General features: G+C 41.5%; 1 protein-coding gene and 1 pseudogene across 1 annotated transcript; one reads left to right on the top strand and one right to left on the bottom strand.

The window, feature by feature from the left end:
• Nucleotides 1-5391: 5391 nt before the first annotated feature.
• On the bottom strand, nt 5392-5999 carry LOC139474172 (uncharacterized; annotated as a pseudogene).
• Nucleotides 6000-16025: 10026 nt separating this feature from the next.
• On the top strand, nt 16026-17261 carry LOC139474169 (cilia- and flagella-associated protein 251-like). The gene is made up of 3 exons (XM_071257066.1): nt 16026-16071; nt 16482-16747; nt 16947-17261. Exons 1-3 carry the CDS (start codon nt 16026-16028, stop codon nt 17259-17261), a joined length of 627 nt encoding a protein of 208 aa, XP_071113167.1.
• The last annotated feature ends 329 nt before the right edge of the window (nt 17262-17590 follow it).

Here is a 17590-nt window from a genome sequence, read left to right as displayed (position 1 = left end):
CGTCACAAAGTGTCATTGCCAACAGTTTTCCAAGAACATGTGTTTAATTAACATGTAATTAATCTGCATGGATGTCAGTGTTTTAAAATAACTTAATTTTCAAGCTGTCGCTGAATTGTACTATTAGAGGAGTTTTGAGAACGCGACAGGCGTAAAATGTATTTATAATGTTTTGGAGCGTTTTTTTAGTTTCCGAATACATTGGGCCACTTTGTTAAAACAATAGCTCGACAGAAGCTTAAACACCGATACTTGAATGAATATTTGCATAACTTGGGTTAAGACATTCCCGATGTTGCAATTCTGCAATGAACCTGTTTGAAATGCAATGAGCCTTTTTGAACTGCATATTTAGGCAGTCGGTGTATATAGACTGACCACCTGAGCAAATAAACGCCCCCAAATGTCCGGAATTTGCGATACCGTGAATATTGATACCGTTAGTACGAAACATCCGCCTTTGATGCGTTTATTGTAACCATAATCTGCTAATGGGGGCAATATAGAACCTGGACGATTTTACTTACGAAACAATCGTCCTGATAATGGAGATTCCATTGTAGAACAGACATCTGTTTGAATAGGATTCGGTTTGCATGAAAACCTCCTATTCGCACGTATACTTGAGGTATCCGGGGTGACGAGGGTCCAGTATACAGGTAATGAAACCCTGTTGACTCACCCACTAATGTAGGTATTGCTCGATAAGGGGGGCAGTCGTCTAAGGCGCCGTGATTCGCTGTGCAAAGTTGCGTCCCTTGTGCCCGCCAGAAACCTATGAATGCGGGTTCGAATCCCGGTTCGCCCAGATTATGTTTCCAGTTTTTTTCTAGGCTTTCCCCCCACATTAAGCTGACACGCCCTGATATAACAGGATTACTATTAAAAGCGCCGTTAAATCCAACAAACTCACACACTCCTTTAAAAGAAGTCCCTAAGCTCACCTTCTAAAGACAGGGTGTAGACTTTTTGAGCCACGTTCAGAGCGTGGACAATCCATACGCTCTTTATGAACGGTCTCTTTATGACCTAGTGAGCTAAAAATTCAAGAATATAGTGCTTTATTAACATGTCCTGGATATTCTAGTCTAATATAAAACGTCATCCCCAGAGATTAACCAGTCTCGATTATCCGACGAAACAGATTCCATTGGGCGTAAAGGCAAAACATATTTGATGATGACACTAGGTGTGCGCGAAAAGGGTAAGCACCCGACACACGCACAGTTGTATGATAAGTAAGTAAGTGTTGGTTGTCAGACGCCACACAGCAGAACCCCTGCCATGCGGGGGCGGTCGGGTAGCCTAGTGGTAAAAGCGTTCGCTCGTCACGCCGAAGACCCGGGTTCGATTCCCGACATGGGTACAATGTGCGAAGCCTATTTCTGGTGTTCCCCGCCGTGATATTGCTGGAATATTGCTAAAAGCGGCGTAAAACCATACTCACTCACTCACCCTACCATGCGACGGCGGCCTGTAAAACAAACCGGACAATCAAGTGATCGATGAACTAGAGGTGAGGTGAAATGGGGTTTAACGTCGCGTCCAAGATTATTGCACTTATATAGCGACGTGCATGTACGTGTATGTGTTTGTGTGGCTGCTTGTACTAGTCCGGACTGATGCCGATTTATAGTGCTAGCACATTGAGATACCATGCCGCAGTTTAACATGAATACCCCACTCAGACACAGTATACTGACTCCGAGCCGACCAGTCCTTGTTTTAGTCCCTTAATGCCGAGCGCCAGACAGGGTAACAACAAGTACCATCTTTTAACGTCTTTTGGTATGACGCGGCTGGGGATCGAACCCCGGACCTTCCGCTCTCCGGGCGGACGCTCTACCACTAGACCACGGAGGCGGTCTCGATGAACCAGAAAATCCCGTGACACATTGCCCATTGTTGCCCAAAGTAAATGTGAAAAAAACTAAGGTTGTTCATTTCAGGTCCCCGTCTGTTAAAATATCGGAATTTTTCTTTACTATTGGCTCTTCTCACATTGACATTATTAACGCCTATAAATATTTAGGATTTTGGCTTCATGAGCATTTGGATATTAATTATTCTGTTAAGGAATTGGCAAAATCATCAAAAAGAGCTCTTGGTGTTCTTCTCTGAAAATTTAAATTAACGGGTGGTATGTCATTTTCAGTTTTTAATAAATTGTATGATAATCTTGTTCAGCCTATACTTTCGTACGGCTCGGCTATCTGAGGCTTCAAGCAATTCAGCTGTATTAATTCTGTTCAAAACAGAGCTGCTCGTTTCTTCCTTGCGGTTAATAACAAAACTCCAAATTTATCAGTCGATCGATCCCAATAGACTTCTTTGTTGGATTAGTAAATAGTCTACAAAATTCCGTAAATCCTGGGTAAACACTGTTTTGGATTTGCTTAATCGTTTAGATCTAACTGTCTCTGACGGTCTGCATTTAACCCAATTCGATTTTACCCGTCTAAAATCTAAGCTATTAGCGTTAGATGTGCATAATTGGTATTCAGAATTGTGAAATGATGGAGGTTAACAAAATGGAAATAAGCTTCGCACTTATCCATTGTTCAAACACGTGCTGTCTGCTGAACACTATGTTACATGTATCATGAACAGGTCTCATCGTAGTATCCTAAGCACGTTACGATGCGGCACATTACCCTTACAAGTTGAAATTGGTAGATTTGCTAAACCTATCACGCCTTTACAGGATAGAATTTGTAAATTATGTAATAATAACTCTGTAGAAGATGAGATACATTTTCTCATTAACTGTCCATTTTATTCTGACTTAAGATATGATTTATGGTCGAGAATTATAAAGTCTGATCCTATATTTCTTTCATTCTCTCCTGTGGACCCGACAATGTTCTTAATGAACTGTAACACGTATATAAAACCTCTTGCCGCACTTATTTACAAAATGTTTGCACGTAGGCAACATTTCCTTACTGAAAACTGTCATTCATTTTTATCGGGGTTTGCAATTCTATAACTTATAATTCTTTTATAAAAAAAATGTTTTTCATTGTCCATTGTCTCTCTTAGGCCTTTTATGGCCTGATGTTGTTTGTATTTTATGCATGTTTTTAATGTCTAATGTGTACACATACAACATGTAACATAAATAAAATATAAATGATATTATGATGTGATATGAATTATTATAAAATCGGCATTAGTTCGGACTAGTACAAGCAGCCACAATAATCTTGAACGCGACGTTAAACCCCATTTCACCTCCCCAACTGAGGGCTTTTAATTACATTTACATACAACCCAGGAATCTACTCTCGGATAACCTGATACACATCATTTGGAATTTAGAAAATTTCGAAATTCTGTATTTAAAAAACAACAACCTTTTTAAAGTTATGCTTGGTTTCGATGTATATCGTTATTTAGATTTATCAACGCGATAGCGCGAGCAGCGCTCATCAACACTACGTTGGTGAATCTTAAAACCGCTAAGCGGTCAGTCCTGGGTACAATGTAACCCCGTTAATACGGACAGTTCCATGCCCAGCGAAGTCATGAACTTGTCAATTTGAATATATACAGACTTCACAACTGACAGTGTCCGACAAGCAGGCCTTCTTTATAATGTGTACTATAGGCTGTCTTTATTGCATGCTTTTTTCTGCTTGTGTTTGTTTGTTTGTTGTTTAACACGGTCGCAACATTCAAGCTATATGACGGCGGTCTGTAAAAAATCGAACAGGGACAAAAACACACACTAGTGATTGATATTGTGAGCATCTACCCATGCTGTCGGGGTTCCAATGACACGCAATGAACCTCATCACCCAGCCCATCCGGGTCCTATTGTCACATTACGCCCATCACGTGAATTAGAACTCAGAGTCTGCACGCTGCAGTTCTTGTATGCGACATGAGAACACGGAGAATGATATAAATACCTGTGTTTCCATGACAACAATATTAATATGACATTGGTATGTCTGTGATGTAGCGACATGGGTCTTAAAGGGAGAGAGTTGAGGAAGAAACAGCGCTAATTATCACAGACATCTGTCAATTAATATCGATCAGTGAAATATGCACGACTGTTCGCTTATCTTTCCCGGAGGTTAATACTTCCCATTATTGTCAACACATGGAAAACTGTTTCCACGATAACCAAAAATGGTCGTGTCTGAATAATGTTTTATACATAAGATTTTCCCATTGTTCATAACATTCTCTTGATGATGATGATTAGGTACTGTTTTCATAACACACGCTGATTCCTGTATGTTAAAAATGTTATTTGTCTGCTTGTTTGTTTGTTGTTTAACGCCGCACTCAGCAATATTCCAGCTATATGACGGCGATCTGCAAATAATCGAGTCTGGACCAGAGAATCCAGTGATTGACATCATGAGCATCGATCCATGCAATTCGGATACGATGACATGCATCAACCAAGTCAGTGAGCCTGACCAGCCGATCCCGTTAGTCGCCTCTTACGATAAGCATAGTCACCTTTTACAGCAAGCAAGGGTTGTTTAAGACATACTATAACCCGGATCTTCACATAGACAAACTCTAATTTCACATCACAACTTTCACCAAAACCCAACTTACAGTAATCGCACGAATTTCTCACCGGTCAAACAGGTCGACGTAGGGTGCAAATCTCCACTGTCGACCACCATACGTTGGCCCACGTTTAACGCCACCAGAGCCCCGTTGTATAAAGCGATCTTAGCCTTCGACTGTCGTAAGCCGATGTTAAGGTATGGGAGTTTCGATCGCCTTAGTGCCAGATATGGACACAATATCACCGGAATTACCAGAATAGGCATTGTAGAAGGATTGTATTTTAAGATGAAAGCCGTTTCTGCGTTGACCAGGCTGGTCGCCCTGTCCGAGTTATCGCATGTTACTTTGGATAGAATGGAACTGTAATGGCACGGTGAGCACGAGGTTGCAGGGGGTTAAATCCATTTACAACACGACATATGTTCATTGCCGTCACGACACATTCACACTTTCAGAACAACCCAATAAGATCAAAACAATTTCTGTTTAAGCGACAAGCTGCGTTTCATTCTAAAATTATCACTATGCAACGGAAGTCCTGTATCTGTTTTCAAAATAGATATAGTTCACACACGACTTCCTGTGAGTAAGAGGACACATAGTGATGTATTAGTCATAAACACCAATGTGAATATCAGAAGAAACTGTGAGGACCGGAAGTATATTGAATTTGTATGTTGTAGGATGAGCAGCCAACGGAAGCGGCGTCCCACAAAGTGAGTGTACGTTGTCAGTTGTGCCCGCCATCCCTACAGTTACACACGCATGGGGTACTGGGGACCAGTTCTGACCCGCCATCCCCACAAGGGACACAAGCATGAGAAACTAGGGACCAATTCTGACCCGCCATCTCTACGGGACACAGGCATGAGAAATAAGGGACCTATACTGACCCGCCATCCCTACAGTTACACACGCATGGGGTACAGGGGACCAATTCTGACCCGCCATCTCTACGGGACACAGGCATGAGAAATAAGCGACCTATACTGACCCGCCATCCCTACAGGGACACAGGCATGAGAAACTAGGGACCAATTCTGACCCGCCATCCCTACAGTTACACACGCATGGGGTACAGGGGACCAATTCTGACCCGCCATCCCTACAGTTACACACGCATGGGGTACTGGGGACCAATTCCGACCCGTCACCCCTACAGGGACACAAGCATGAGAAATAAGCGACCTATTTTCACCCGGAAGCCCTACAGGAACACAGGCATGAGAAACTAGGAACCTATTCGGATCCGCCACCACTACAGGGACACAGGCATGTGAAACTGGGGACGTGTTCTGACCCGCCACCCCTACAGAGACACAGGCATGTGAAACTGGGGACCTGTTCTGACCCGCCACCCCTACAGGGACACAGGCATGAGCAACAGGGGGCCTGTTCTGACCCGGAATCCGTACAAGGACACAAACGGGAGAAACCGGGGAACTTTTCTGACCCGCCATCCCTACCGTGAGAATCTAATCAATGCATAGAGTATTTGTTCACAATACATGATACCGGTCTTTGACACTGTGACTGCATCCATGGTCTAATGGTAGAGAGTCCGCACGGAAAGCAAAAGGTCCGGGGTACGATCCGCGGCCGCGTCATACCACAAGACGTTAAAATAGGTACCTGTTACCCTGCATGTGCTCGACAGTAAGTGGCTAAAACAAGTACTGGTCGGCTCGAAGTCAGTATACTGTGTCTGAATGGGCACTATAAAATCGGCATCAGTCCGGTCTAGTACAAGTACACACACACACCACACAACACCACACCACACACACTACACCACACCACACCACACCAAACCACACCACACACACACACAACGCAACGTTAAACACCATTTCACCTCACCTTTGACCACTGTTGTGAAACCAATGGCCCAACAAACTAAGACGTATGGTCAGGGCTAATCCTTAGGGATGCAACTCTGCACAGTGAATTGCCCAAGACGACTGATCCACCCAGAGTCATTTCAATGCGAGGCCTATCACGGCGCAATATTATACTATATTTTTCAATACCTACACAAATATTGTTAATGAGAATACAACGTATCTGTGATGTTGTCACATGTTTGATGTTTGATAGTGGCTACACATGAAACAAACAAGAAATGGTTATTCGATGGTGATGTATTTGATACAGGTATCATAACTTCTTTGAGAGGCATTTAGAAGTTGGAGTACTAAGTAAAGATGAGATGAACAACTTCTTTATTACAATTAGGAGCCACATTTCGGTATAGGTTCCAACGCCGTTATCAAGCAAGTGATGTGCAGAGTATGGTTGACAAGTATATATATAGGTAGGAGACAGTGTTTATACAGTTGAGTAGATTTAAGGTGTAGTACATTTGAGTTGAGAAACCTGTTATGTACACAAAAGGGTAAACATATTAAGTAAGCATAAGATATATGGATGAACAACTTCTTTATTACTCCAACTTCTAAATGCCTCTCAAAGAAGGTAGACATACTGACCAGTGAAGCCGGTATCATAGTTGTGTTTGGACCTTAAGATGGTAGTGTTTCGGCGACTGTTTTCAGCCTAGTAACGCTTTGATAACGTTTGTAATTTTGGAGTCAAATACAAAACTCAAGTGTATACTTCAGTTTGCACGGCAGTTATTAAGCGGTAAATGTATCAGCTGAGGCGCTACCATTCATGTAAATGCGACACCCCACTTCCTACCACAACATACGGTCCACTCCAAGGGAGTGTATGTTGATCAAACCCAGGCCCCTTGCTGTTCCATAGCGCACGGGGGCGTATAAGGTCAAGTGGCGTTTTATTGATATAACGTTTATTTAAAAAAAAATTCAAACCAAAAAATTATGTACATAACTTTCGATATTTCTCAACATTATGCTTATCTTGAAAATTTAGACCTTTTTGCAAATGTGGATGTGTATTGTTTTTTATTATATAAATATATTGTTTATTACAGCCATGGTGCTGTGTTTTAAATGATTTAGTGTTCAATTTCATTGTAACTATTTTTCAATATTCCGATCCGGTGCCACACTAGCTTCATGACAAAATATGTTCTATATAATTAGTCGCTTCCTGAAAAATTCTTGTATTTATATGTAAATCATGTTTTAATAGCACCACGTTTGCCAGAATATGTCTACATTTGATTCATCTTGTATCGTCTATGTAGTGTGATATTTTTTATCAAATATAAATGAATTAATACCGCACGATTGGATAGGCTGATATTCCATAATCTAAGTCGGTCCTGATTAATAAATTTCTTTAGGGATGCAGGCCTCTTTGAATTGCTGCCAAAATAGAGGGATCATTTGTCAGTGCCATACTTCCCCGATACTCCATGCTTTTCTTGAAAGAAGTTTTCTTTGACCGCCGTAATTCATATCTTAAATGAGTAGGAGCCACCAAAAGCAATACCAATAATGGCTACGACGACAAGAATGGGTGATGGTCAAAAACACGGAACATTTTAATATGTGCGAATCTGTGGCAGATGCGACTGTATTGTGAGGAACTCCGCCAATCAACATCTCCTACAGCGTTGTATTTGTTAGGCGATAGTAATCGCCTTCAGCGATCGAGAGATGTGGGGTTTTGTCAGCCTCGGACTGGCCAACAAGAGACGTCAGACGCGGCGAGATGAATTGATCGACTTACAAAGCAAAAAGGACAATGGGAGATCTCTGGAGAAACAGACAAATTAATTTGATAAACTGCATAATTAACACTCTCGACCCCCTCCTATAGCTGGGGTCACTCGTTGAGTGGTTCCAGCGATCAGGGCACGAGTTAGGTCATGGGGTTTGTCAAACAAGTTACGATTATCGCCCCTGATAGCCGTGACATTGACATATGTTACATCTCACCGGTATCGACTCACCGGATGAAGAAATAATGCCGTTTTAAGCGGTTTGATTTAAAGGCACGGAAAAAGCTACCAGTTTCTATGTGAGAAAGAAAACCATTCTCTACACTCTCGGTTTTTTGTCACCAACTGAGAAAGCACATTGCCAGCTGTTGCGTGGAGATTACGTGATGACGCGGGCAGATGTAATCAAAATAATTTATGAAGGCAGATTTACAAAGCATGTAACCATTGGATTATAAGCTATATTCAGAATCTGTCCCTTTACATAAGCAGATACATTCAGCAACGATTCGTTAATCTTCTGACGGGCGTTCATATTTTTGTAATAACGAGGTTGGTATTGTATCAAAGACGTGCAGGCACTTTTCATAATTACTGACACCCGCTTACGTAACCTCTAAATTACGTTATCTATGATCCGTGCCAGTTTCATATGGGTTGTGTAAATTGCAATGGTTTCATTTTGATATAATACGTGACCCGGGTGCCGTTGTACAGAACAACCTTAGCGCTACGACTGTCGTGAGTCTATGTTAAGGTTTGGGAGTTACGATCATCTTAGGGCTAAAATTGATTTGTACAACGGCACCCTAGGTCCACTTCAACGAAGCTATCTTACCAGAATTTTTACTCCCATACTTTAATATTGTCGTAGCTAAGATTGCTTTGTGAAGGGCCAGGGCCCCGTTCCTCAAAGCGATCTTAGTGCTACCTTGATCGTAAGCCTATGTTAAAGTATGGGACTTACGATCACCTTAGTGCTAAGATCGCTTTGAGGAACGGGGCCCTGGTATGTAAACACGTTGTGCATCTTCTTGACTGTCGTGTTACGGCAGCTTCTGGACCTGACCTCCACATGACGGAGACCAAGCACTTCGACATGGAGATCTTACCGTTCTGGGTTACGAGGACTCGTAGGGACGTGACTGGTGTGTTGCGAGTGTTGAAATGAGAGGATGATACGTTGGGACCGACGACGTTAAACTCAAAACAAGTTGAGATAAGAAGGTTTCGAGATGAAGATACACTGATATGCCGGTACGTTGAGATGCGGGTACGTTGGAGTCCCGAGATGCGGGTACGTTGAGGTGAGAAGGCGTCGAAATGAGGGTTTGTTGAAATGAGGGTACGTTAAGATGAAGATACGATGAAACGAAACTACGTTGAGGTGAGGGAACTTTGAAAATAGGATACGTTGAGTGAGTGAGTGAGTGAAATTGGGTGTGTGGGTGGATGAGCAATCTAATTAAAATCAGATCTTAGTTTTCGCTTCCGCTAAACAAAGATCTGAGGACATCCCATTACGGGTCACGTCAGAACGATACTACCGACCAATGAAATGACTAACAAGAAATCGACATTAGTCAATCAGAAGGCAGCTTTCTCGAGCTTTCTACGACACTAGTTTCAAACTGGCGACTACGCCTCGAAACATATTTTGACGTATTCTCGATTAAAAAAAAATAAAACTGATAAGAAGAACATTCTGCATTCTGGAATGGCTTATAGATGGCCTAGATTGTATGGATATATTCATAAAATCCGTAACTGTCGTTCGGAATACCCCGTGTTAAATATTTCGTGGTTTCATGATAAGAAAACACATTCCAACTGTCACTTTCGTGATCTGGTAAGCGACGCTCAGATTGGTTGGATGAAAGGTCGTTCTGACGTGACCCTTAATGGGATGACCTCAGATCTTTGTTTAGCATAGCGAGAACTAAGTTATGATTTTAATGAGATTGGGTGGACGAGTGAGTGAGTGAGTGAGTTAAAGTGTGCGTTGGGGTGAATGAGTGAGTGAGTGAGTGAGTGAAAATGGCTGTCTGAATGAGTGAGAGTGTATGGGTGTTTAACTCTGCTTTTAACAGTATTTCAGTGACACCACGGCGGGTCATCTTGATGTCTTAAATGCTCGAAGTGATGCAAGTCTAAGACGTTTACCACTTTGGCAAAACCTCTGAGTACGGCTGACAAACCTGGACAGACCAGGGCAATCCGGGATTCGAGCCAATGATCATAGTTTCCTGGCACGACCAAGGGACGCAACTCTGCACAGCGAATTGCCATCCGTTTCCCCATCTGAATGATGAATGCGTTTGTACATGCATATTTGAATAGTTAACTCTCACTGGTCGACAGCAGCGTGTCTGGCTATATAACAACAAGAACTAGGTCACAATGCTTGAGTCAAATGACATTTGTTCAACGCTAACTTACACGTACTACAATGCTGCCAGTCTTTGAATACTGCATTTGCTTCGCCCAGAAAATTAACGTTTTCTCACGTTTTTTGATAAATGTAAAACTTCGTCACAATCGTGCTGTCGTTTCTTTTCATTGGATATGGATTATAAACGAAAGACTTGGATAAAGAATTACAGCATCGCCGCCAAAAGTACGTCGAAATCGCTACGTCACACTTTTGATCACATGCGCGCCACTCTCCGCATGACTAACCTTGCTTACACACATTGGAAATGTAATGTGTTTGGTAAAATACGCCGATAATTTGCAAACGTTAAAAAACCCGAGTCTCCCTGAAAGCATTGTGAGTCCGACACATGTCGTAGTTGGTGGAGACGGGTGGGGTGAGGCCGACGTTAAATCACGTGGTTCGTAACCGTTATGAAAAGGAAGAGGACAGATGTGATGCATCTTAAAATATCATTATATATTTTTTAATAAATTTAAAAGAGAAATTGATGTATCCATTTGATAACGTGGCGACTGATGCAAGGTGCTGTGCTATCGCTTGCCTTCTTGCAGACAGGTGCGTAAATGTTGCATGAATGTGCAATCAGCGCCATGCAGGTGAACGTCCACACGCACACCGGCGTCACAGATGCACACTGCACAGCGTTCCCATCATGCTCTTGGTGGGGAATGATTACCCAACAGGTAACTCTCATTACCCTCGGCGTTAGACGCTGATTAGGTCGTGTTCTCGCGAGACTAGAACAAAGCTCTCGTTCATGTATAATCAATGTACGTCTTAAACCGTTAGCATCTTCAGTCGTTGATACTGCATGTGCTGTACGTTCTCCACGGGGGGTGTCGTGTCTTGAAGGTGTTGCCCAGGTATTTTACAAGGGCGCCGCAACTCACACGTCGACACTCTTCGTGTCCGCTTGTCCTTAAAGGCCAAATAACATTGTACCTCTTAATTTGATAACATGGTAGTGTTTAACACGCATGTAGAAATGGAACTAGGGAAACGTGAATGAGTATAGTTACGCCGTTTTCATCAAAATGACTTGAACATGATGGCGGGGGACACACGAAATGTTTCACACATTTCACCACGTTGGGAATTGAACTGGGTCCTTCGGCGTGACGAGCAAACGCTTTAATAACATTACTACCACACCGCCCTAAATGGAGCATAAGAAAAGATACCAAGAACAATCTCTCAGCTCATTTGAGACAATTATTGACGATGTTTTTTTAATAAAATATATATTTCTGTGGACAATATTGGTAGGTGAGGTTGGGGCAAGGGTGACCTGGCGGTCTTTAAAGCGACATACTGTCTTATAATAATATAATATGGAAGAATGCATTTATGAAGGTCTGACTTCCAAGTTGGAAATCTGCCCTGCAGCTCTAAACAATATTATTACTCCATTCAAAGGATCAATGGATCATTCTCAGCTCCCTAGATAATACAACCAAATCTGCCTTTTAGGCACTAGAAGGTGAACAGCCACTTTACCATCTCATTCTACCGGGTACCCATTCACTGCTGGGTAAACAGAGGCTTATTTCGAACAAAGTCACATGACCAAGGAGTCACCACACGTGCTGCATATGCTTCAGTGTGGGCAGGACCGAAGCCGTTGAAACACTCAGGAGTGAAGCTTGCTGCACACAGTTACCCATCCACCTACTATCCGCCACCGTTGCTTAACTTCGCCTGATTGTGACACGTGCGCTGTTAACAGGCCCACGTGCCACCCCGTGACTACGAACCTACATTTAAACGCTAGTCTGGGGTTACAATATATGTGAATCAAATTCAATAATACTTCTCTTATTTGAGCATAGGCCCTATTAATGTATTAATATTTATCTGTAAATACTTAATGAAGCATTTTGTAACCTTTCGATGGGAGGCAATGACAGTTTCCTTTAACCTTTGAAATGTGTCAGATGTTGATAAAGGTAGAAATAATTGATGGAAGATTGACTTCTGATCTGGAGAAAAGAACTAGGTTTCGACAAGGCCCATATCGCATTCAACATCGCTAGCAACACTGCATTTTCTCGATCATATCGATGCTCATGATGTCAATCACTTATTTGTCTGGTCCAGACTTGATTATTTACAGGCAGCTGTCATATAGCTGGAATATGGCTGAGTGCGGCGTTAAACAAGAAACAAACAAACAAAAGAAAAGAAAACCAACCTTGATCTGTGAGCACATCGTGGCTGATGTCATTCATGCTCATACTATACTCCAGGAAGACTTTGATTTAATAGATTCCTGGAGAGATTTTAATCCATCAGAGACCTACTTGGCGGCAACCTAATCCCATAATTTTCTTTTGTAAAATGTGAAATAGAACCTAGTTTTAAATCCGACCACTCATCTATTTGGATAACTCTCAAACTATCAGGCTAGCGAGGGAAAAGCTTTTGGAAATTTAATAATGATCTTTTACGAGATCCGGAATGTGTCAAAACTATCAGAAACGTCATGGAAACAAAAGAACAGTACAATAATGTGGAAAATGGTGAGGAGGATGAATTCATAATTAGCAATCAGATGTTTTAGGAATTCACTGTGCTGAGTTGCATCCCTAAGGATTAGCCCTGACGTCTTTGTTTGTTTACAGTGGTAAAACTTAAGATGAAATTGTGTTTAACGTTGCGCTTAAGATTATTACTCTTATATAGCGTGTGTGTGTTTGTGTGTTTGTTTGTATGTATGTATGTATGTATGTGTGTGTGTGTGTGTGTGTGTGTGTGTGTGTGTGTGTGTGTGTGTGTGTGTGTGTGTGTGTGTGTGTGTGTGTGTGTGTGTGTGTGTGTGTGTGCTCGTCCGGACTGATGTTTAACATGAATACCCCACTCAGACACAGCATACTGACTCCGAGCCGACCAGTCCTTGTTTTAGTCCCTTTATGCCGAGCGTCAGACAGGGTAACAACAAGTACAATCTTTTAACGTCTATTGGTATGACGCGGCCGGGGATCGAACTCAGGACCTTTCTCTCCCCGAGCGGACACTCTACCACTAGACGACAGAGGCGGTCTACTTGATAATGAACCTAATGAAAAAGTAAACAAGCACTTCGTAATTGAAATTGAACTGATTAATGGAAAACTTGAAGAACTACGTCGGGTTAAACCAAAGGGAATGTAAATAAGATCAAAAGCGTTCTGGCTGGAAATGGGGGACAAACTATTTAAACATTTCTCAAACCCGGAAGCAAGGAATGTCACAAACAAAGCATACATGCGCGTTGAAACTGTTAGTGGAAATATGAAAACGAGATTCAGAATAAAGTGAGATTATTCTACAAAAAACTCTACACTAAACAAAAAGTTTGAAATATTGATCTAAACAATCTGTCAGGTACATTTCACATCTCTAAACTTTTAGACAATACAGCTGCGAAAGCAGAAGGGGAACTCAGTTATGAGGAAAAACAACTTGCTGCGAAATCCTTAAAAAATGAAAAAGGTTCTGGCCCGGTCGGATTTACAGCAGAATTAATTACGTTATTTGGGTTAGGCCTAGGAAAGTATCTTATTCGATCTTTGAATGCAGCCTTTTGACAGGGTCGTGTTTGTGTCTGTGAGTCTATGCGTGTGGTATTTTTAACTTTCAAAGTTGCATTTTGTCCCCGATGTGTCTGTCATAGATTTCGAAACTGGTGATGTATCCGTTGTGTTTTGCCGACACATACATTAATCACCAACCACACAGGATGCCTATTACCGCCATGAACCGGAACTATGTACACAGGTTAGCCTTTGTCTGGGTGGGATGTAACACATATCGCGAGGTGGATGTTTACTAGTGGTATGTGTGGTCACATGGAACGTGACGTCTTTAACAAGTTAGCTACACACACACGGAGATGTGATGACGAAACACTGAAGTTTAAACTTCAATCTGTCACTGTCAACCAAAATACCTAAGGCTGTATTGGCTGATTGAAGTAAATTAACTTGAATATTTATTTTAAAAAAGCTTTGGAAGCATTTAGTGGTGTTCACCGATTAATTATATTATATTGTATTGTCTATTGTATTGTATTGTCTATTGTATTGTATTGTGTATTAAATATTATATATTGTATTGTATCGTCTATTGTATTGTATTGTATATTATATATTTATTGTATTGTATCGTGCATTGTATTGTATAGTGTATCGTATTGTATTGTGTATTGTATTGTATCGTGTATTGTATTGTATCGTGTATTGTATTGTATCGTGTATTACATTGTATCGTGTATTGTATTGTATCGTGTATTACATTGTACCGCAGGCATCCAGGTACAAGTATCTGCTCAAATGAGGTTTTATTTGTTCCTTGACCAGTGGATCCGTTTGTATTCCATTTATCATTCTCAACTCCATGGGGATTATATAACCCAAGCTGGCTACGGGCGCTAGAGGTATTTTACATCCACCTAAAATATCGGGTGCCAATTTCTTGCTGGGTGAACAGAGGCACATTTGAACTAAGTCACTTGGCGAGGATGATACCACACGTTTTGACACTTGTGTTTCGGGGTACCAAGTAATGCCGTATCGAGTGGACCAACATGCTTTTTGTTTGTTTGTTGTTTTACGCCGCACTCAGCAATAATCCAGCTATGTGACGGCGGTCTGTAAATAATCGAGTCTGGTCTAGACAATCCAGTGATTGACATCATGTACATCGATCCACGCAATTGGGATACGATGACATGCATCAACCATGTCAGCGAGTCTGACCACCCGATCCCGTTAGTTGCCTTTTACGGCAAGCATAGTCGCCTTTTATGGCAAGCATAGGGTTTTACCCCGGAACTTCACGGGTCACCAACATGCCAGAGAGGAAGATGAGCGACGTCAAGTTTCATCAACTCGTGTAATTCTTGGACAAGCAGTATTGCAGGTTACAGAAAGGGGCGAGTGGCGACGAATGGTCAAATTTGATCGAAAATAGAATGGTTAAAAATAGAACCCCAAAATACAACACAGACCACATATGCACGTGCATGAACGTCTTTATGAGCGACGTTGGTCCCTATTTCACCGCCCCTAATAGTTAATATGGGTCTTTTAAAGGGAACAGTAGTAGAGCGACTCGTCACTCGGGTGTGCAAGGTCTTCAAATAGTTGATACAAGAGACGTGGCTAACCCATTCATCACAGTGGATATATATGCACGATTAGGTTAGAATAGAGAGTGTACTCTCTGTGTGAAATACAATCACACGAGGAACGGCGAGATTTGCCGGGTTTTTGCTTTGACTGTGCCCTTGTTACCTGCGCAAACAAACAGTGGAACCAGTTTAGTTTTTTGCTGAAATTGAGCGTCACGAGAAGGTACATTCAGGCCTGCTGTCGCGGCAACTAGAACTACATCGGGCCGGTCGCGACATCATCGGTAATGACCCCAGATGGTCTCAAATTAACAACTGATTACTCAACAGAATGTAAGTCTACGCTTGCCATATGTCGCGTGGGTTCGCGTCAGCCAATAGACTAGCCCTGATTGATCACGCAGTTGAGAACGAGACAGACAGTCGAACAGTCTCGCATCTTTTCGGTCGTTCCCGAGATGTTTATCAAGGACTTTTGTCGCTGCCTGTGAAAAGAAATAAAAATAATGTCCATAAGTGCAGAATTTTCGGTACCTGTTTGAGTAATAATTCTGGTGATTCTGCTTCTTGTCGATGTTGGATATGTCTGACGGCACCAAACCGTGTTGTACTAAACGTCATCACAAGCGGGATGCGCAAACGCTGTTATGGAAGTCATCTTTCTTCCATTCTTCCAGTAAGTGGGAAGAGAAGACAAAAAGGAAGAAGAAAAGGAAGAAGACGAGGAAGAGAATGAGAAGAAGACGAGGAAGAGGAAGTAGAGAAAGAAGAGGAAGAGAAAGGAGAGAAAGAAAAGAAAGAAGAAGAGGAAGTAGAGAAAGAAGACGGGAAAGTAGAGAAAGAAGAAGAAAAAGAAGAGGAGGTAGAGAAAGAAGAAGAAGGGGAAGTAGAGAAAGAAGAAGAGAAAGAAGAGAAAGAAGAAGAGCATGAAGAAGATAAAGTAGAGAAAGAAGAGGAAGAGGAAGAAGAGAAAATAGAAGTAGAGGAAGTAGAGAAAGAAGGAGAGAAAGTAGAGAAAGAAGAGGAAGAAAAAGAAGAAAAAATAGAATAAGAGGAAGTAGAGAAAGAAGAGGAAGAAAAAGAAGAGGAAGGGGGAGTAGAGAAAGAAGAGAAAGAAGAAGAGCAAGAAGACGATAAAGTAGAGAAAGAAGAGGAAGAGGGAGTAGAGAAAAAAGTAGAGGAAGTAGAGAAAGAAGAATAGGAAGTAGAGAAGAAGAGGAAAAAAAGAAGAGGAAGAGGGAGTCGAGAAAGAAGAGGACGAGAAAGAAGAGACAGAAGAAGAGGAAGTAGAGAAAGAAGAGGAAGAGGAAGAAGAAGAAGTAGGGAAAAGAAGTAGAAAAAGACGAAGAAGAGGAAGTAGAGAAAGAGGAAGTAGAGAAAGAAGAAGAGAAAGCAGAGAAAGACGAAGAAGAGGAACTAGAGAAAGAAGAAGAGAAAGAAAAAAAGAAGAGGAAGGGAAAGTAGAGAAAGAAGAGGAAGAAGAAGAGAAAGAAAAGGAAGATCAGGAGGAAGTAGAAAGATAAAAATATATGTCAACATTATACCATACATTCATACAGAAACACAAACACAAGGACATTGTAAGTTTATAACAATTAATTTTTTTTCATAAGTATATGTAATAAGTAATATGGTACATCTTTTAATAAACGTTCATTCTTAGTACCAAAACCTGACTTAATGGTATATATACTGGGATATGTCCAAAACTTTAATATGAAGAAATAAATAGAAAGTGGAATTCATCCTCTATGTCGTAATTGCAAACTGGACATATTCTCAGTGGTCTATCAATTATTGCCAAATATTTCCCGTCTTTGTTTTCCATTTTAAAAGATCCGCTCTAAATCTT

Source organism: Haliotis cracherodii, unplaced genomic scaffold (assembly GCF_022045235.1).
Source record: "Haliotis cracherodii isolate W230 unplaced genomic scaffold, xgHalCrac1.p SCAF_3, whole genome shotgun sequence".
NCBI classification, from domain to species: domain Eukaryota; kingdom Metazoa; phylum Mollusca; class Gastropoda; order Lepetellida; family Haliotidae; genus Haliotis; species Haliotis cracherodii.
This window is presented reverse-complemented; position numbering and strand designations above follow the sequence as displayed.